This window comes from Platalea leucorodia (genome assembly GCF_965183815.1).
Source record: "Platalea leucorodia genome assembly, chromosome: 7".
NCBI classification, from domain to species: Eukaryota; Metazoa; Chordata; class Aves; order Pelecaniformes; family Threskiornithidae; genus Platalea; species Platalea leucorodia.
The window spans coordinates 43,342,126-43,362,772 of NC_138829.1; the positions used below are offsets into that span (position 1 = coordinate 43,342,126).

At 42.3% G+C, this 20,647-nt stretch overlaps 1 protein-coding gene across 10 annotated transcripts in view; it reads left to right on the forward strand.

Moving 5' to 3' along the window:
- RPAP1 (RNA polymerase II associated protein 1) overlaps nucleotides 1–20,647 on the forward strand; it is a 45,940-nt gene that overhangs the window by 9,274 nt on the left and 16,019 nt on the right. For all 10 annotated transcript variants that reach the window (XR_014228709.1, XM_082316982.1, XM_082316986.1 and 7 more), the window contains 11 exons: nucleotides 3,861–4,037; nucleotides 7,041–7,247; nucleotides 10,882–10,997; nucleotides 11,416–11,514; nucleotides 11,976–12,077; nucleotides 12,866–13,033; nucleotides 14,475–14,657; nucleotides 16,450–16,584; nucleotides 16,764–16,943; nucleotides 18,942–19,099; nucleotides 20,436–20,615. Coding sequence is in view for 9 of the 10 variants with exons in the window: in XM_082316982.1 (XP_082173108.1) it covers nucleotides 3,861–4,037; nucleotides 7,041–7,247; nucleotides 10,882–10,997; nucleotides 11,416–11,514; nucleotides 11,976–12,077; nucleotides 12,866–13,033; nucleotides 14,475–14,657; nucleotides 16,450–16,584; nucleotides 16,764–16,943; nucleotides 18,942–19,099; nucleotides 20,436–20,615 (1,705 nt within the window). In the remaining variant the exon portion in view is untranslated. The remainder of the gene's footprint in view (nucleotides 1–3,860; nucleotides 4,038–7,040; nucleotides 7,248–10,881; nucleotides 10,998–11,415; nucleotides 11,515–11,975; nucleotides 12,078–12,865; nucleotides 13,034–14,474; nucleotides 14,658–16,449; nucleotides 16,585–16,763; nucleotides 16,944–18,941; nucleotides 19,100–20,435; nucleotides 20,616–20,647) is intronic.

The window sequence follows — 20,647 nt, forward strand, 5'->3', positions numbered from 1 at the left end:
CTATTTGCTTAGGACCACCATGTGTCTGGGTTTTTCCCTGACACCCTCTTTTTCACATTGAAATAGAGGCCAGATGTCGTTTGAGGGTTATTGCCATTTGGCTAAGGTTTCTGTCTGCCCTGACCCCTGTCAGAGAATTGGTAAGAGAACCCTGAGATGTGCTGTGTGTGCACCGATCCACCATCCAGGTCAATATACTGTGCTTACTGTGTATCCTGTTATGACTGTGTGTGTGTACTTCTGCCTGAGAAATCTCAAAGGGAAATACAGCAGCCCTATAGCTGTGATCTTCTTGAAGTAGAACGCTTCTAAAATGTAGTTGCACAACAGAGGGATCAGAAAATGGCTTGGCCTCCTCAGCAAGATTGTTGCGGCTGGATCACTAGAAGCAAGAGGATAAGAGGGGGAGCTCCATTTCTTGTAGTAACAACTTGTTTGTGCCTGGTAACCTTCAGCTTAGCTGCTGATGGTGGGAAGCTTACTGAATCTTTTACCAGGTCACTCTGTCTTCTCATCTGTTTCTGCTCAATATGCAAGACAACTCCTGTGGAAATGACATCGAACCTTACCGGTGTTATGATAAGCGTCATTACTGCTGTTTGAACAGGGATTTGATACTTACAGGGTTGGCTGGTTTAGGGTCACAGGGATGTTCCAAGTCACTATATGGGGCATACGAACAAAGCATAAGGAATAAAGCCACTAAGTCAGTCCTTGTATAGTGGGCTACAGGACAGCTGGAGGGTCTCACTGACCAAAGGAGCATGTTACCCTGCTGCTAGAGTTAAATGAAATGAACCTTTAAAAAGGATTTAGATCAGGTGATAAAGGAGACTTGTTTTTCTTCAGGGTAGGAAAAATGTCCCCCTGCTGGAACTTCTAATATGTTTAACCCTTAAAGGTGAATACAAGACATTGTTAGAAGCAAACATGCTGGTGTTCAGAATGGATCCTGTATCACTCTGGAAACTGGTTTACCTAATAATTTTAATTCTCTGTCTCACTCAACGGATATTTACTAGGTCATGGTTCAGCTGACATACAAATGTGGGTTCAGGTGTTCTTGGGCAGAGAAGGAATCTAATAGTCACTAACTTAGAAGAATGGTCTGACTCAATTTATATTAAATTGAATTAAATTAATTACCTTTTCTTGCTGTTGTTTTGCATTAAAGAAACAAAATTCCTTTCCCCCATCCCTCCCCAAACTCCTAAAGAAATAAGGTGGAAATGACGTTTTGTTGTGTCATGGGCTGAAAGCCCAAATATTTTAGTTTTGTTTGAAGCTAAACTAAACTTCTCTACTCCTATATTAACTTAGAATCATAGAATCGTTAAGGTTGGAAAAGACCCTTAAGATCATCAAGTCCAATCATTAACCTATCACTGCCAAGTCCACCACTAAACCATGTCCTCAAGCACCACGTCTACACGTCTTCTAAATACCTCCAGGGATGGGGACTCAACCACTTCCCTGGGCAGCCTGGTCCAGTGCCTGACTACCCTTTCGGTGAAGAAATTTTTCTTAATATCCAACCTAAACATCCCCTGGCGCAGCTTGAGGCCGTTTCCTCTCGTCCTGTCGCTTGTTACTAGGGAGAAGAGACCGACCCCCACCTCACTACAACCTCCTTTCAGGTAGTTGTAGAGAGCAATAAGGTCTCCCCTCAGCCTCCTCTTCTCCAGGCTAAACAGCCCCAGCTCCCTCAGCCACTCCTCATAAGACTTGTGCTCTAGACCCTTCCCCAACTTCGCTGCCCTCCTCTGGACACGCTCCAGCACCTCGATGTCCTTCTTGGAGTGAGGGGCCCAAAACTGAACACAGCACTCGAGGTGCGGCCTCACCAGTGCCGAGTACAGGGGCACTATCACCTCCCTGGTCCTGCTGGCCACACTATTCCTGATACAAGCCAGGTGGCCATTGGCCTTCTTGGCCACCTGAGCACACTGCTGGCTCATGTTCAGGCGGCTGTCAACCAACACCCCCAGGTCCTTTTCTGCCAGGCAGCTCTCCAGCCACTCCTCCCCAAGCCTGTAGTGTTGCATGACGCAAGTGTAGGACCCGGCACTGAGCCTTGTTGGATCTCATACAGTTGGCCCTGGCCCAACGATCCAGCCTGTCCAGGTCCCTCTGTAGGGCCTTCCTGCCCTCCAGCAGATCGACACTTCCACCCAAGTTGGTGTCATCTGCAAACTTACTGAGGGTGCGCTCAATCCCCTCATCCAGATCATCAATAAAGATATTGAACAGGACCAGCCCTAACACTGAGCCCTGGGGAACACCAGTTGTGACTGGCTGCCAATTGGATTCAACTCGATTCACCACCACTCTCTGGGCTCGGCCGTCCAGCCAGTTTTTAACCCAGCACTTATCCAAGCCGTGAGCAGCCAGCTTCTCTAGGAGAATGCTGTGGGAGACTGTGTCAAAGGCCTTACTAAAGTCCAAGTAGACAACATCCACAGCCTTCCCCTCATCCACTAAGCGGGTCACCTTGTCATAGAAGGAGACCAGGTTAGTGAAACAGGACCTCCCTTTCATAAACCCATGCTGGCTGAGCCTGATCCCCGGGTTGTCCCGCATATGCCGTGTAATGGCACTCAAGATAATCTGCTCCTGTACCTTTCCCGGCACTGAGGTCAGGCTGACAGGTCTGTATTTCTCCAGATCTCCTTCCGACCCTTCTTGTAGAGGGGCATCATATTTGCTAACTTCCAGTCATCTGGGACCTCCCCGGTTGACCAGGACTGCTGATAAACGATGGAGAGTGGCTTGGCAAGCTCCTCTACCAGCTCCCTCAGTATCCTCAGGTGGATCCCATCTGGCCCCATGGACTTGTGAGCATTCAGGTGGAGGAGCAGGTCGGTGACTGCCACCTCTTCGACAACTGGGGCTTCATTCTGCATCCTATCTCCATCTCCCAGTTCAGGGGCCTGAAAATCCCAAGGATGACCAGTCTGACTATTAAAGACTGAGGCAAAGAAGGCATTAAGTACCTCAGCCTTCTCCTCATCCTTCATGGCAATGTTTCCCTCCGCATCCAACAAAGGAGGGAGATTCTCCCTGGCCCTCCTTTTGTCGCTGATATATTTGTAAAAACATTTTTTGTTATCTTTAACAGTGGTGGCCAATTTAAGTTCTAGCTGGGCCTTCGCCTTTCTAATCTTCTCCCTGCATAACCTCACAACATCCTTGTAGTCCTCCTGAGTCACCTGCCCCTTCTTCCAAAGGTGGTAGGCTCTCCTTTTTTTCCTGAGTTCCAGCCAAAGGTGTCTGTTCAGCCAGGCCGGTCTTCTCCCCTGCCTGCTCGACTTGCGGCACATGGGGACAGCCTGCTCCTGCGCCTTTGAGACTTCCTTCTTGAATAACATCCAGCCTTCCTGGACTCCTTTGCCCTTCAGGACTGCCTCCCAAGGGACTCTGTTAACCAGACTCCTAAACAATCCAAAGTCTGCCCTTCTAAAGTTCAGGGTAGCGGTTTTGCTGACCCCCTTCCTTATTTCTCCAAGAATTGAAAACTCTATCATTTCACGGTCGCTGAGCCCAAGACAGCCTCCGACCACCACATCTCCCACCAGGCTCTCTCTGTTCGTAAACAGCAGGTCCAGCGGGGTACCCCCCAGCTGGCTCGCTTACCAGCTGCATCAGGAAGTTATCTTCCACACACTCCAGGAACCTCCTGGACTGCTTTCTCTCTGCTGTGTTGTATTTCCAGCAGATATCTGGTAAGTTGAAGTAAGTTGAACTTGGCCACAAAGGTAAAAAAAAAAAAAAAATGCAAGCCTGATAATGACAAAATGGGATGCATTCATAATGCTGTAGACACTAAAATGACTAACTGCTTTCTCTGCTGGATCTTATAGATAAAGCTGGTGACTTTTTGACCTCTCAGCGGCCTTGTCTCATAACGGGAGAGGGTCTTGGAAGCCAAAAGAGTGAGCAGGAAGCTCAAGCTATTCACAAAGAGAACTTGGAGAAGCTGCAGTCCATGTCTGAGGAAGAGATCCTGCAGGAGCGGGAAAAGCTTCTGGCTCAGCTGGGTATGTACTTCCCAGGGTGCATTCTAGAGATGTGGTAGTTTACAGAATGTGTAGGTGTCCTGAAGTCTTAACAAATTCACAGATCAGAGATAGGAGTTTGGGATTCCTGCTCATTGCATATGTGGATAATCTAGCTTCCATGTCATGTGAGTAGCTTATGAGTAAGAACTAAGTGTGAAGGAATTAAAGAGTGCTTATTCCTCAGTGAGAGGAGGCTTAACTTAAGTCTGTCTTGTCTCCCCTTTGCTGTGGGATAAGATGGTTCATGCACTCTGTTACTTTGCACACCGAATAGCTGGTTACATATATGGGTATTGAGGTCCTAAAATGTAATTCTCTGAAGCAGATAAAAAAGCAAAGCTATTCTTAGGATGACCATAGCAATGCTGAGGTAAGAGTGAGCCCGTGGTCTTCCTTTCCAAAATACCTAAGACTTGGGCCAGAACTGTCAGTACCTGGATAGGGGAAACGTGTGGGCATGTGGGAGATTTCAATTCAAATCTGTACTTGGTAGAGCAGAAAAACTTACAACTAGTCTTGAACTTCTTGAAAAAGTGTTTTTAATTATCTGACTGTTGGGTGCAGGCATCCTGGCAGGGGTCTGGTCTCTGGTTCGGAGCCCTGTCCACAGTGGTGCCCTGGGAATGCCTGTCACTGACAGCTGATGACAAGATGGGGGAGAACACTGAGTGTGGTGTGTTTGATAAGACTTTTTGTGATCTAGGGCACTGTAGAACTTGTTGGCATTGGTTTCAGTGATTTTGTTGCTTGAGAAGAGCAGACGTACAGATGTAGGTGGCAGGCAAGGGTTTTTGAAATTCTCATAATTTCAGATTCTCTAGCATTAGATTTAGGTGTGAGTGGCATTTTAGATGCATAAGTCTCTTGTGGATTTAGCGTAAAGATCATATAATGATCTTGACTTCATTGCAAGCAGCATGGGCATAACTGGAAAGGTGGCAAAGGAACTGTGCAAAATAATGTGCAGACAGAATGTCTGGGTATATCCTTCATTCAGAGAGCTGAGCTCTCCAAACCAGCTGAGGTGAAAAAAAATTTTTTTTTTTAACTTCACTGCTTATAACAATAGCATGTGTATGAAAAATATCTTGTTTATGCACTTTCTTCTTGTGATTGATTTGTGATCTTTGCTCCTTGTCCCCATCACTCCGTCCTTTGGGATATTAGTGAAGTGAATACTTAGGTAGTTTAAAAAGGATAGGATGTATTTTAAGTATTTTTGAACAATAAATTATTTTCTAAAACAATGTATTTGTTTATATGCCCTATGGGTTAAAACTGTAGATCTTTCAGTCTCGGAGGCCTTAAGGAAACTGGGAGTAATTTTGGCATTCCCAAAATATCTGTGGTTAGGGAATTATGCACAATAAAGCAACCCTAAACTAAATTGCTGGCTTACAGATGAACTTGGGAACTGGACAGGCACAGAGATGTGGATTAAAGAGACTTTCTCCATATTCAGGAGTGTGAATAATTTGTGGGTGTTTAATGCTGCCCAGTCTCTGAATTAACATCTTAGTTATGAAGCAGATTAGACACCATGGTGTGGAGTGTGAGGATGGGTAGGCAATTCCATGCTGGGCAGTGTCTTCAGGGTCTTACTGTTGATGCTGTTCTGGTTTTGGCCATGGAGACTCTGGGCAGAAGTAGGCTTACTTTCTGACATACTGTGCACAGATTGACATAATCAGTGACTTGTTTGTCACTGTCTGTGTGAAATGATGAAATAATGAACACAGTCTTTTCCTTGCCGTGTACAGTGAAGTGTGAGAAAGCGAGAGCTCTGCTTGCATTCAGGAAAAAATATGCGTGCTTTAATGAGACTGGGCTGAATGTCTCTTCTTCACCAGGGGAGGTTTAAACTGCATCATGAGGAGAGTGTGCAGCAGTCACAAGTGTGGGATAGATACCTGCATCCTCTTTGAACTGTTTCAGGGAAATGGGAGTTGTTTCCTTTTTGGGATGACTTCTCTCAGGTACAGAGCATTTCTGAATTGCTTGTCCTTTGTCCTCCAAAGAATAAATAACCAATGTAGGTGTCATATTCTGTTACTTTATACATCTCTGACACTGCCTATTGGAGTATCTCTGTACCTTTTAGAGGCACAATGCACAGGCTCTTACTGTTCACCTCTGGCATAAGCATCCCAACACCATCTTCTAGATGAAGAGTATTCAGAGAGAAAGTGTGCACCATCAAAAATGGTGCGGGATATCTGTAGCAGATCTGAAAGTAAAATTATGATCTTCTGGCATTTTCCTATTTTAGAGCCATAGGAATATTATCTGTCCTTCAAAACACCCCTACCTCCCAAATGTTCCTCTTGTCCTCCAAAGCATGAAGAGAATGGGCACGTCTGTTTTCTGGATGTTGTCAGACCTTAATTGACTCTCAGGATGGGGAGTCAGTTCAGAACAAACAAGATCTTCTCCTAACACAATATCTAGACCATGCACTGCAGCTCTAGTGCAATTCAATAAAGAGCAGGTAATTCTTTTTGTGATGTCTGTTCGGTGTATTCTCGTAGCATTCAGATTGATGCCACTGAGCCGACTGCAGGCAGGGTAGGCAAACTGTCAGACCTGGGTTCCTCCCATAAATCACAGACCAGAATTCTCTCCACAATGAATAGTCTTGTTTGAATGTGCCTTTTCAGTGGCAGTGAGGGGGAAAGAAACAATTACCTCTTTATTTGTAAGCTGGGAGAATAACTAGAATTTTCATGGTTGCTTTACATAGAAAGACATTTATCAGCTCTTTCTCTGGTGTCGCCTCACCGGTCAGTTGTACCCAGCTTATGTTCTCAAGAAGTCATAAAGCAGTTAAGAGCCTCAGTTCGAAAAGAAGTGATGGTACAGAAGAAGAGGGCATGTGGAGTGGGAATGAAGAGACTAAAATGTAAATAGCAGGAGCTATAGGCATATCAAGTATTTTGAGACTTTCTGTCACTTCTCTGTCTGTCTCTTTGTCAATACTTGCAGATTCCAGTTTGGTTGCTTTCTTAAAGTCACGACGTGGTGGTAATGAAGGCCAGAAAAAGGAATTAAAAATGGAACAGAACAGACTGGAGGAGTTTGTGGAATCTCTGCCTGTGGCTCAGCATGGTGTAGGATCATCTCTTTCCTTGCAGGAGTCGGGTCTGGAAGAATCTGTAAGGAAGGAAGAAAATATGAAGGTAGAAATCACAGGTAAGAAACAAAGTGTGTGTTGTTAATGTTCTGAATGTAAATGTAAGGTTTGTATGGTGTTTGCATCAATCCAGGTTGGATTGATGTGGCACTTTGTTAGTCATCCAACTCAGAATTTTATCATGATATTTGAAAAATGCATATATTTTGAGTTCAAGAAAGATCATCTCTGTTATTTTTAGCTGGGCTCCATAGATTAGAAGGGTGATACGCTATGTAACGGAGGTGGGCTATTCAGTGGGAGGTCTTGCTTTGTGTTTGAAATTTGTTCTGAGGTCTCTGAAGGGAAAATATGTATTAAACTAGGCATCATTGCTCTTCTGTTCAGTCTTGTGAACAGGAAACAGAAGAGTGTGGTAGAGAGATTCAGCTGCTGCTTGAATAATTTCTTTTAACTGGGGCTGGTTGGGGACAAGAGGGTGTTGGGTAGGTAAGAGTTAGTGATTTGCTCACAGGATAGCATGGAGATAACAGTCAATCTCACTTCAGGGAAATTGCTCATATAGCACATGTATGTCTTATCATGACACTGCTCCTGATGGCCCCGCTCTGTGGCTGGTATCTCAGAGCCCATGTGGTGATTTCCACAAGATACAGTTCTTTTCTTTGTGCTGTGGACGGAGGGAAGTATTAAGGTAGTAGAGTACCTTAGAGTACTAGAGTAGTAGAGTAGTATTAAGTAGAGTGTTCTGCTTTTTTGGAAGAATTGTACAGAGCTGTTGCCTCTTATGACAGAACAATTTAATACTCAGTATATGCCTGTATGAGGAGAAAGCTGCTTTATCCCCAACAGCTAGAGCAACCCATATATTCTCATGGCAGAGAAAAGAAGTGTTTTCCCCTTAAAATTCTGCTCTTATTGTTGCTTTCCTCACTGCAGCTTTTTCTTTAGCCATTTCTTTTTCTCTGTTGTGATTTTAGGCTCCCGTTCTCATCTTCCCCACACTTTGTTCATAGCATGTCTCTTTCCCTCATTAGCATGCTTCTCCCCCAGTTTCACATCAATTTTTGGCTGTCTCCATCTCTTGATCCTCTCTTCTGATGCATTCTTTGTGTCCCAGTGCAACGTGCAGACTGATTAAAGAGGTCTCTGAACCACTCCTGGATTTCAGCTTGGTGTTTGCAAGAGATAACAACTGTTTACTGTTTTCTTGATGAGAGGGATGAGTCTGTGAGTGTGTGTGTGTGTACACGTGCAGGAGAAGGAAAGCTGATGAGCCTGTTATTGAGGAAAACACTTCACTGAACAGTCCTTTTGCTGTTTCTCCCTGAGTTTTACTTTTCCACGAATCCTTCTTAATCAAAAGGACTATTTTTAGTTCTTTTTAGTTTCAGAACAATTGAGTGCACAAGTAGCACCAGGTTAAGTGACATTCTTTTACCTGCCTGGGAGCAATAGAAGTGGGTTGTTCAGCCTGTAAAGGCTGAACAAGATTGTAGTAGTGCTCTTGGGAGTAGCTCGGGGTGTTGTGTGCTGACAACATCTTTTGCTTCCCATGGAAGACTGCACAGGAAAGGAGAAGAGGAGTTTTCCCAGGATATTTGAAATAACAAAGAAAGGATGAACTGGAACACAGTTATAAAACCAAGGGAAGCCTTTCCAGCACTTGAGTTTATGCCTGCAGCCCATCTTGGCCAACAGGAGATGTAAAATATTAATTTGACATTAGCACTTAGTGTTGGGATTTTGCATCTGTTCATGCTCAGAAGTAAACTCATTATGAGTAACTCAGCAGAAATGGTCATTCTGAATTTCCCTAGGGAGAGGATGATGACACAAAGCAACGGGATTGTTTAAAAGTCAAACCTGCCTCTCTAATGAGATAAAAGGCTACTGCTTCTAATAAACAAGATGGTGAAGCCTTTATCCAGCAGCTTGTAATCTTATCAAGTGGAAAAGTAAATTGTGGCACTGAGACAAAAGGGGAAGCAAAGCAGAAAGGGAAGAGGTTGGGTGGTAGCCTTTAATATAACCCAAGTCTGAAAAAGTTCAGTGCAAATGTTGCATTCACTGTCAACTTATGTTTCTGTAAAGGGATTTTTCAGTAACTGAACAATCTGCTGATGCATTGGAATATATATCCGTCTTTTCTTGTTGACAGGATCATAATACTAAGAGCTGGTGGTAATATGCATAATCCTATTCATAGAATTATTAACTCAACCCTATCAATTTAGTGATTAATGGAGAAAACAATTTGTTGAATTAGAAATGTCAATAAGTTTCATTTTTCTGCTGATTTTTTTTCCTCTAGTTTTGCACCTACCACCCACAAACATTCCACTTTCTTACATTTCAGATGCTTTTTCCTTCTCTTCAATTAAAATGTGTGCTGAGCCTTTGGCTGAAATTCTGCAGAACAGCTTTCTGGCTGGGGAAGATGACTCTGTGCTTGGTTCCTTGCCTGACTCAATACCACATTGATCATAAGGATGAAGCTTCATCCTAGAAAGGATGAGTGCCCTTCCTGAAAGTTTATCTGCTAATTGGAAGAGAGTAAGAAGTTAGATTTCAGGCCAGTTATCAGCAGGAAAAGATCTGATGAAAGAATAGCATCTCAGTGGGATTCATTGTTCCTTGCAAGAGAAGACCGGAGCACTAGGATTAATAGCTGCAATGCAAATGAGTTTTGGGCTGCTCCAGCAGGAGTGATGCTGCTGCTTTTCATGCCCTCAGACTGCTCATTCCTGTCCTTTATGAGTGATTTCTCTTCAGATAGCAAAGACTTCTTAGCTCATCTCTTCTCATGCCGGCATGGGATAGTACCCTAGTAGCAAAGCATTACCTTTCCTAGTGTTCAGATTGTTTCCAGTTACATCTCTCCTGTCCCTTTACTTGTGAGATTATTCCACATGCTGATCTGTCTCTTTCCTAGGGCAACTCTTGCGATGTCAGGCATAAATGTCTTATTTCTCAAATTCGTCTAGTCAAAGCTCTTCATGAAGTTAAATCAGTAATTTCTTCCCTTAGTACTTGCACCTTTGAAATTCTTGTTCAACTGTCCAGTTTCCCCACTGAGCTGTTTCTCAGGCATGCTGTGTAAATTTTCAGCTGTTTTGATCTTTTCTTACTGAGCTGATCTCCTGAAGCCTTTGGAGGGGGACACAGAATGAAGAGCAGCATTGTAAATGCGATGAAAGCACGAATAGTAGTGTTTGTGCTCTCTCCAGTGTATCTAGGCTGAAATCATACTGGCTTCCAATAATTTGCTTTGACCTCTCTGCATTAATACTTTTGAATCATTTCACATCTCCCCTAACACCCCTCTCCTTGGATGATATTAGTTTTCTTTCTCAAAAGTAAGGCTGGTATTATTTTTCTGCCCTGGTTCTGATCACTTTGCCTTATTTGTGTCCTGACTTCTGTTCAACTTCTCCCAAATTAGCCTTGTCTGTGAATTTCATTACAGTGCTGTTTACTTCCTCTTCTAGCTCTCATGAAAGATGAAAACAGCTTTAAACCTTTGATGTTTATGCATCAGCCAACAGTCAGTTTGAAAATTGTTTTCTTCTTGTTTTACGTGATTCCTATATTTGATGCAGCCTTTAAGCCAAGTAGGTTGGCAAAGAGGGAATAGTATTTTCTTCATCCCTGCCTTGGAAGGTAAGACTGCCATTTTTCCTCCCCCCAAAGAGGATGATCTGCCTGTGAAGCCCAAGAAGGAATGGATTCACATGGACAATGTGGAGTTTGAGAAGCTGGAATGGATGAAAGATTTGCCCTCACCCCGGCAGAAGAAAACCAAAAAGGTTTGAAAGCAGAAACTGATATTTTTCATGTTAATGTCTGGATCATGCTTCTCAGCAGTAACAGTTTTGAAGGCTTCACAAACTAGTCCTCTGGTTACTCAATCTGTAAGATTTCATCAGGCTGAGAGATTCCCCAGTTTCTTCCCCAGGGTGGGATGGTATGTGGTCAATTCAGTCTGTAGTGCTCAAGAGAGCTAGGAAGTGAGAGTCTAGCAACTGTAATCTGGGATGGAACAGGTCTGAAATCTAAGAAAAAAGGAAAGAGGGGAGTAAATCTTTTTAGGAATTTGAGGCCTGACCTGGGGAGTTTTTGAACTGTCACCTTCCAGCAGTTGATGTAAGAAGTGGTATTTTAAGTGGCGAAAGGAGTAAAAGGCAATAGAAATAATCTTTTTCTCCCTCCACCCTTTTACTGTAGGGAATGCAAGCTCGATTCAGTTTAAAAGGAGAATTAATTCCTGCAGATGCTGATTTACCGACACATCTAGGCCTGCATCACCATGGAGAAGAGGCAGAGGTAGGTGTAATGTAGTAGAAAGGGCACACCAATTTCCGTTTTCTGTGTCTGATTTGGCAGATTCCTTTTCTGTCAAGGCTTTTTAGTGCCAAAAACCTTAGGAAAGTGCGGACAGGTGATTTTCTTTTGAAACAAGCTCCTGAAGAGAAGTTAGGTCTGCATGCATTAACTGCTTTGCTTTCAGAAAACTCCATTAATGCTTTTTTCTCTTTAATGGCATTAAGGATCTCTGGTGTTGGAAAAAGGTGCATTTACATCCTTTTCTTAAGAAGTCAGTTTTCTTCTGTCGCATCAATGATTAGAATCTCTTTTGCAATTGCCACCAAGCAGCAAACAACATTGCATTGCAGTTTATTTCCCATTATGCAGTATTTTACAGTTAATCTTATTTTAAGGGGCCTATTTTTACCTATAGCTGAGTTTTTTGTTGAGTTTGTTTTTTTTTCCCCCCTCCCATTTAGAGGGCTGGTTATTCTCTCCAAGAGCTCTTTCATTTGTCTCGCAGCCAAGTTATTCAACAGAGGACACTGGCTCTACAGGTCTTGGGTCGTATTGTTCAAAAGGTAAGTCACTTTCCATGGAATTCCTCCCCATAATTCAAGTTTCTGGTGGATCAGGGCCTAGATTCGCTGGTACTAGTTGTTTGCTTTCTACTTTTGAATGAAGGTGAGCAAAATCACCATCAGGGCATTCTTTTTCACTGAGGATCTCCTTACTGTTAGAAAAGTTAAGTGTTAGGACATAACAAGCCGAGTTTCAGGTTCCTCTGGTGGGAGATGCTTCCAAGTGTTGTTCAGCAGCAGTGCTGCAACTTCAGTTCTGTTGTTGCTTTGAACACAAGTTATTTTTTGGTGTTACTTTCATGACGAACCTATCCTTGGCAATGACCCTTTCACTCCTGTTGTCTGAGCCAGCTTCATGATGTACTTTTTCTGTAGGAGGTGAAAATGAACCAGCCTACTTGTAGAGCAATGTGCCAATAGCATAAAGCAAAACGAATATTTACTTCTGTGCAGATTTTCACCTAACTCTTAGGGGAAGTGCTAAACTTCCCTCCAACAGCAGTGGAGGCAGAGAAGAACAAACAGTGTGGTTTTGAGAGAACAATGGAGCAGGACAAGGCGAAGTCAGAAGATGCGTCCAGACTTCAGAAAGAAAGGTTTCCTCCATTAAGGAACTGGAGTTGTGTGCCTCTGTAGAATGAAAGGAGGAGGAAATAAAGGAAAAAACCGTGCACACAGTTTAGCTGCTTTACAGTAGAAACGGGAAGAGGCAGACATGCAGAATGTTGAGATGAACCCGGTTGGGATGACACCGCTTTAACACTGGCTTTCTGTGGCATACATTTCAGGCCAGGGCTGGAGAGTTTGCTTCCTCCTTGAAGGGCAGCATTTTGCGTCTGCTGCTTGATGCTGGGTTTCTCTTCTTGCTGCGCTTCTCGCTGGATGATGCAGTGGATAATGTCATGGCAGCATCTGTTGGTGCTCTCCGGGCTCTGCTGGTGTCACTTGATGATGAGGTGAGACGGTCATTAAGTGCCTAGGTTTGATTTCATGCTGAGCTGTTTACAGGAATCAGAATGAGAAGACATGGTAAGTGCTCCGATTCTCAGATCAAAGCTTGTGGTGTGATGTCTTGTATAAGCGGGGACTGCTGACTCTCGATGCCAAAAGTAGCACTGTTGAGTGCTGTGTCAGTATATTTTTCTCATTCAGAGTGTCCTTCCTAGAGTCTCATGCTGCTGAGTTTCAGAAGGTCTCTGAAGGAGGGACAGGGATGGAAGTCTGGCCTTTTGCTCCAGGATTTGGAAGGCAAACAGGATTTATCCCCACTATAAACACAGAAGATCAACACACATAAAAATTATGCTGTCTGAAGGTTTTGTTCATTCATCGATGGCTATGGGAAGGAAGCACCTTTCTCTTTGTTTCCTTCGAAGACCAAGATACTCTGTCTTGTGCTTTTCCTTCTCTTGGTGGAAGGAAGGCTATAGTCCCAAACTCTCTATTCCAGATGGACTCAGCTTCATCCGCTAAAGTCAGGCCTCTTTTGACCATGTCATTCACTCACTTCCCAACTTTGTTTAATATTGCTTTTTAATTTTCTTTTTATTGTCTGATGATAACTTATGCTTCCTTGGCACTTCCATTTGAATTTTTTCAAAACCGCTCAGGGTTTAGTTGAAGTCTACCACTTCTTTTCTGACTAATGTGGTAGTCATTTCTGATTGCCAGTTTAGGAAATGGAAATTTAAAGCAGTTAAGTAGTGCAAGCATTCAATTTGACTGTCTTTTATATTCTAAAACATTTTGGGGGAAGTGGATCTGCTATGGGAGCAATCCCCTCTCTGAAGAGTTGAAAGCTCATTTATTACAGTATTGCCCTAGAACTTGAAAGTATCTGACGCTGTCATTAGCTGTGAACAAAACAGTTTTTTTTTTATTTGCTGAAGCTGAGAGGCGTTCAAACAAAAGCCAAACAAACATGAAAAAATACACTAGGCAGTCTTTATTTGAACATAACAATTTTTTACAGGACCATTCTGTGTTATTTGTGACCTAAGTTCCACACAGATCCAGAAGTGGGAATAGAGCCAATAAATGCTGAATTCCAGTTTAACTTTTAGAGCCTTGGTGGTTTATTTATTTAGTTTTATCTTAAATGTTTTCCGGGTAAGCTGCATTTCTGAGTTTAATTCAGGTTGAATTTAATTCTCCTCACAGTAATTGCTTTTCATGGTTTCACAAGTGTGTGTGGGTCATAGGTTAAAATCACTTCCATAAAAAAGCATTGCATTCTACTTGCACGTGTTTAGAATACCCTTTATTGTGTTCCTGTTTTCCTGGGTTTAGGTGGGAATCAATAAAGCATTCTGTAATCAAAAGCATCCTTGAAAATTTTTTGTCTTCCACGATTTCTTTGTGAGAATTTTATTTTATGTGCTTTTACTCTTCTTATAGAAATATCTTGATTGGACTTTCTCGTGGTACCAAGGGATGGCTGCATTCCCCTTTGTCCCCAACAAAGAGGAGGAAGAAGAGGAGGAAGAGGAAGAATTAAATGGGACAGAGAAGTCTCAAGATAAAAAATTAAAGGATGAAAACAAGCCAGATCCAGATGTGGCCCGATATGATGTTGTAAAGGTAAGCACAGAGCTAGACCTGAAATCTTTTTAGGAAAATAGGCCCTGCACAGTGGCTATGTGTGCTGTTGAAACATTGTGCTGGTGTCCTCCTGTGTATGCTATTAAGAACATTCTGAACAAGAATTAGAACTCTTCTCTGGCTGTTGGATGTTATGTTTCTGTCATATATTACCAGGAGGGTAATTTTATTGATCTCTAAAAATGTTGAGGCTTGACCTGTGTGATTTCAGTATCATTAAGCATCTCTAACTTCCTCTAGGGAAACTGGCAACAAGAACACTGATGACCTTGTAAGACTTGCTGAAAGACTGCATATGGACATGATTTTCAAGCTCACTTACTTGAGCTAAAAGTGAAAAGGTTCCAGCCACTATTAGAGAGTCTGTATGCACTTTTGTGAAGTTAAACATGAGATTTACAGCTAGGTAGTTCAGAACTAGTTAGATTTGTACAGTGACACTTATTTTGTATTTGACATAAGATGACTGCTTAGCATTTCCCGAATTTCATTCTTCATATTTGCATTTCTCAGATAGAGTTACAGCATTTGGAAGGAATTCCTCACATATTTAAGCCTAATCCCACATTCCTGGTAGGAGATCTAAAAATAGCAATCTTTGTTATCTCAAACCCAACCTTGGTGGAGCCGATGCAACTCTCTTCCCTGCTGCAATCATTAAAAACTGTAATCACATCGCTTAGTCCATGTGCTTGAGCCTGCGTTCGAGTGGCACTTAGTTAAAAGCTTTACTGGGCAAATGAATTACTGTACTTGGGCATCTGGTCTTGTTTAGAGGCTTCACGATTTCAGATGTATTCTACTAGGTGATACTGTTTAAAAAACTTAATAAAAGAGTTGTAGATAGAAGAGATCAGTTTGTGATTCTGGAAACAGTTGCGTGGTTCAGCATATTGGATTTTAAGTTGTTCCAAGTGGCCTGAACTCAGAAGATATTTGGGATAAAATTCTCCACTGTTCCAGTTGTTGTGAAATTCTGTTTCACACCTGCTTGTTGGCTGTTACAACCCAGTTACTGCACCCAGTTGGAAAAGGAGTATTTAAACTAGCCGTTGCGCTCAGTCAGGCCTAGAACTACAATCTTGCTTAGCTAGAACTTTTTAAAAGTATCGGTACTTACGAACTCAGGTGTTGTGGAGTTGCCTTTTCCCAGAACTAGGAATGCATAACGCTGTCACTTAAATGGAAGATTTGTTTCCTGGCACCATCACTGATCATGATCTTCTGCTCTGTGAACCATGAAATAAAAATCACATCATCTCTCTGCACCTCTTTTCCTACTGCAGAATAGGAATTGGTGTCTGTTCTCTGCTTCTGTCAGCTTTCTTTGACATAACAGGTACTATCAGACAGAGTGCTGCATTAGGTGGAGGTGGTGTCTAGCCAAAATGATTCAAGGAGCATGAGAACCCTTTTCAGCCACATTAGGTTTTAGTAGTCCTTTATAGGGAAGGTTGTTTTCCTATTCCCTGTTACTTACAGTTTCATACTCTGGAAAACACAAGTATCCAAACCCCACCAGTGATTTGATTCAGAACAGAAGTTCAGTTGTTCCTGCTCTCTTGAGCTAACTCTTGGGCATTTGCTAGCATGCTGGCAAATCTGCAGAAACTTACCTCTTTGTTTCCCCACTGGTAATTTTAAAACCCTCTCTCTGCAGAAGATGTAATTGAATCTGCTTTTGTCTTCCAGCAACTGCAGTTCAGGGAGCCATTGTTAAGAGCATAATGGATGTTTGTTCGGTTTGGTTTTTTTTTTCCCCTCCTTTCAGGGCCTTTTGAAGACACGGATCCAGCACCGGCTGAGGTACATCCTGGAGGTGGTACGACCTGTTCCAACAGTAGTTGTGGATATACTGCACATCCTCACCCACATAGCAAGGCACTCCTCTGAAGCATGCAGCCAGGTAAATCTCCCATTGTACAGGAGCTCGGGAATAATAGAGAAAGGTTTGAAAAAGGGAAGAAAGAAGCAGGTAAAGTTATGGCAAGGAGATTAGACAAACTTGTGTGTTTTGCATTTCTTCTGCATGTCTGCATAATTGCATACCTTTAGTTATTTATGCTGCCTGCTATTTCTCTGCAGCTGCTTGACTGTCCTCGGTTGATTGAGACCATTGTCAGGGAATTTCTCCCTACTCAGTGGGATCCCCGCGTGGCTGAACCAGGGTGTTTACTCACCAGCCTCCATGGAGTCGCTTGTGCCACTGCTATGAAGTTCATCAGAGTGTTGGCATCTGGAGGCCGAAATGCAACAGCCAGGCTGGTGAGTGATTCTCAAAAGAGCTTTTCTAATTGCAAAGGCCTTTGTTCTCTGTGCCTTACTTTCTAAGTAAAGATAGAGGGATTAATTGGAAGTGACTAAGCCGAAGCTGAAATAATCATTGTGAAAAAGGTGCATATCTGTGTTTTGAAGGACTTGTTGATGGCGTCATAATAGTGATGCCTTCTGCTGCATACCAGTAGAAGAGCTGTCTCAAGCTTTTCTCTGCTTTTTTTTTTTATTTTATGTAGCACAGTTATGCAAAGTCACATAGCACAGCTCAGTGATACTGACCAACAGCAGATGTTTAGAGCACACATTGGTGTGTGATGCTCTGTACTCTCCTGTGTTGCAGTGATAGGCGGCTTAGGACTGTATAAACCTGAGATTTAATCGCTATCCTTATGTTTTACAACTCCGATTGAATTTTCGTGCTGTTCATTTGTCTTAATAACTCTGAGGTATTTATCAGTATTTCCAACCCCTCTTATCTACTTCTGGACAGGTTTTCCACTTCAGAGATAATTGCATTCACTCATATAGGTCATCACACTGGTTCTGTACATGCATAACATCTACCAAGAGCAGCACCCATTACAGTGGCATGAGCACCTCTTAGGGTTTTTGGTTCAGTATTGTTAATAGCATCTAATAAATTCCCATCCAGGAAATTGCTAATATCAGCAGAACACCACCAGTCTGTGCTATAAAATACATAGAATAATGTACTGATAATGGATAGTGGGATATTTAAAGGCTGTTAAGTGGTGCTAGGAACATAATAGAAAATCTCTGAATTTTGCTGTATTTCAAGCTTTGTGTACTCCAGGTGTTTCAAAGCAGGCAAAAATTGCTTACAAGGTTCCTGCCACTCAGGCTTTGGTTCTGTTGCATTCATATGGCTTGTTACAGGCACTTAAACGTGGGAATGGAAGATAATAAAAAACTAAATCAAAATCATCAATGTAGGAATTTATTTTAGCTAACAACAAAATTCTTCCATCTTCCTCCTCTGGAAGTAAATTTGACTTTGCCCCCTGTTCTGTAGGAGGGGTGTCAGAATTCATAGTTTGATTCATCAGCTCCTTTGCTTTCTTGCTGGTGTGCATTGATTTCCCTACAAGATGTCTCTAAAGCATTTGAATTTTAAATTATCTATAATATGTCCTTGCGTTGTGAAAAAGACATTGTTATCTCATTTGTTTAGACAGAGCACACACAAGCTTTTTTATGTGTGGGAGAAGGAAAGAGAAGCTCTTTTTTTATGGTTAAGCAAAAATACCCAGTTGTTGGGGAGGATAAAAATTATTTCTAGAGAACTGCAAATGAGTCATGTCATGCTTAATTCAATACTAAAATAACCTTAGAACATTTCCAAGGCATCGAAATTTTATAATCTTATAAAAGTAATAGGTAGGAGGTACCCTTTTTATAAAATAAACACAGAATCATAGAAAGATTCAGGTTGTAGGACCTCTGAAAGCCACTTAGTGTGACGTCCCAAGAAGAATGTTGGCATCAATTCAGTACTTTTGTATACAGTGTTTTTCATGAGATATATCTTTACATGTAATCTTGACTAATAGAGTTCTATTTATGACTACTGAAAGAAGGATAATTATATATTTTTTAAAAATCAGTTAAATGCTGCAGAGAGCATCCAAAATAAGAGTGTGTGTGGGCTAGACAAACCTCCGTCAGGAATGATTTAGGTGTAGTTGATTTGTGTTAGGAATGGATTAGGTAACACCGAGACATCCCTTCCAGGAATACTTCTCTCTTAATAGCCATTGACCATTTATTGATCCTTTGTAGTATGCTCCTTAAGATTACACAAGATAAAGGCAGATTTGAAGAGTGCAAGAGGAGTTTAGAATGAGCTGAATTGAAATCTGCAGCTCTTTCAGTGTGTCAAAGTAATGAGATAGTGATGCATGCAACTGTTGTCTCTTATCCCTTTGTCTTTTTTGTTGTTCGTTCTTTTGTTTGTTTGTTTTACAGCTTAACAAATTTGAAATGAAAAATCGGTTAAGTCGATTTATAGCTGAAGACCCGCTGGATCTGCTCCTGCCAAGGGAAGAAGCCATCAGGCTAAGCACCGAAGCCTTCCGGTTGTGGGCTGTGGCGGCTGGCTATGGCCAGGCCTGTGATCTCTACAGGTACAGTCCAAAGCTGGAGAAATGGGGGTGGAGGGCACAGCAGAGAAAATGGACATCCTGTTCCAGAGGGGCAAGTACAGGGATTTCCATGCTCAGTCTGTACTCCCTTCAGAGAGTCTTATCTCCCTTTCTCTGGCCTCCTGCACTCACAGTTTCTAAAGGTATTTGTATTGAGTATTGTCTTTTTTCTGGTTGTTCTTTATCTCCTGTGTTTAAGCACTGCTATTTTGTTGTTTGTACTATGGGAGATCACCCTAACTTTTTAGGGCTGCATCTTTTTCCCCTTGAAGGCAGGAATAATCTGTGCTTGTGTGACATCAAGACACATAATTTGCAGCACACCTAGGATTGAATCTGATGACCTAAAGGCAGTCTGTGGGCTGCAGTCACCAGCATGCATGCTAAGTGAGGCAGACTGATGCAGACAAACTCCGCATGCTGTGTCGACTTTTAGTTCAGTACAAGTTCTTGTGCTTGACTGTCAAGGTCTGCACTGGGCTAAGTCTGACTTACCTCAAGCATTGAATCTTCTTCCTGTAATTGCACTGACGTGGAAGCACAGAGATGGCTATGGAGTTGCTCTGAAGAGGAGTAAAAGGGAGGCCAGTATTAAGTTTCAGAAGGGAGATTCTCTCTCCACAACAGCATTTTGTGTTCTCCAGCCCAATCAGGTGTGTTGGTTAATAAAGAGTAAAAACTGTATATAATTTTTTAGCACTGTAAATAATGTTGAGCAAACAGAAACAGCAGAAGATTCCTTAAACTTTCATTATTATAACTGTGGATACTTTGGCTGAGAATTTGAGAGCTAGGGAAACAAGAATAAAATAAAAGTAGTTTTTCCAAGAGATTATTGGAATGCTTGGAGGCAAAGTACTAGGTAGGTCCCATCCAGATGAATTTGGAGTGACCGTATTCTTCCTTTGTAATCTTTTTTCCATGTCTGTTTATTTTTGTTATTTTGGTGGTGGTGATGGTTCTCATAATCTCATTTTAGCGATCTTTATAAATATGTGATGGGGGGGTGTAAAGAAGATAGAGCCAGGTTATTCCAGTGGTATGAAGTGAAAGTACAAGAAGCAATGGGCATAAATGGAAATACAGGGAATTTCACTTAAGTGTAAGGAAAAAATTTGTACTGTGAAGGCGATCAAACACTGGAGTAGGTTTTACAGGAAGATTGTGGACTCTCCATCCTTGAAGATATCAAAAATCCAACTGGACATGTTCCTGGGCAAACTTGCTCAAACCTGACCTGGCTTGAGCAGGGCGTTGAACTATAGATGATCTCCAGAGACCCCTTCCAACTTCATCTGTTCTGTGATTCATACTATAGGGATCTCTACCCTGTGCTGGTGAGGATACTGCAGTCCCTGCCTGAGTTGCTCAGCACTTGCCATGGGAAGAGCCCTATGATTGAGTTGTCTGTCCAGCGCGCTACGGCAGTAGTTACTCTGCTGATACATGTGACGCAAACAGCAGGCTACACGGCAGAGCTGCAGGCCAAGCTGAGCAGGTAGGCCCTCTCTGTTGCCAGTTCTGAGTAGC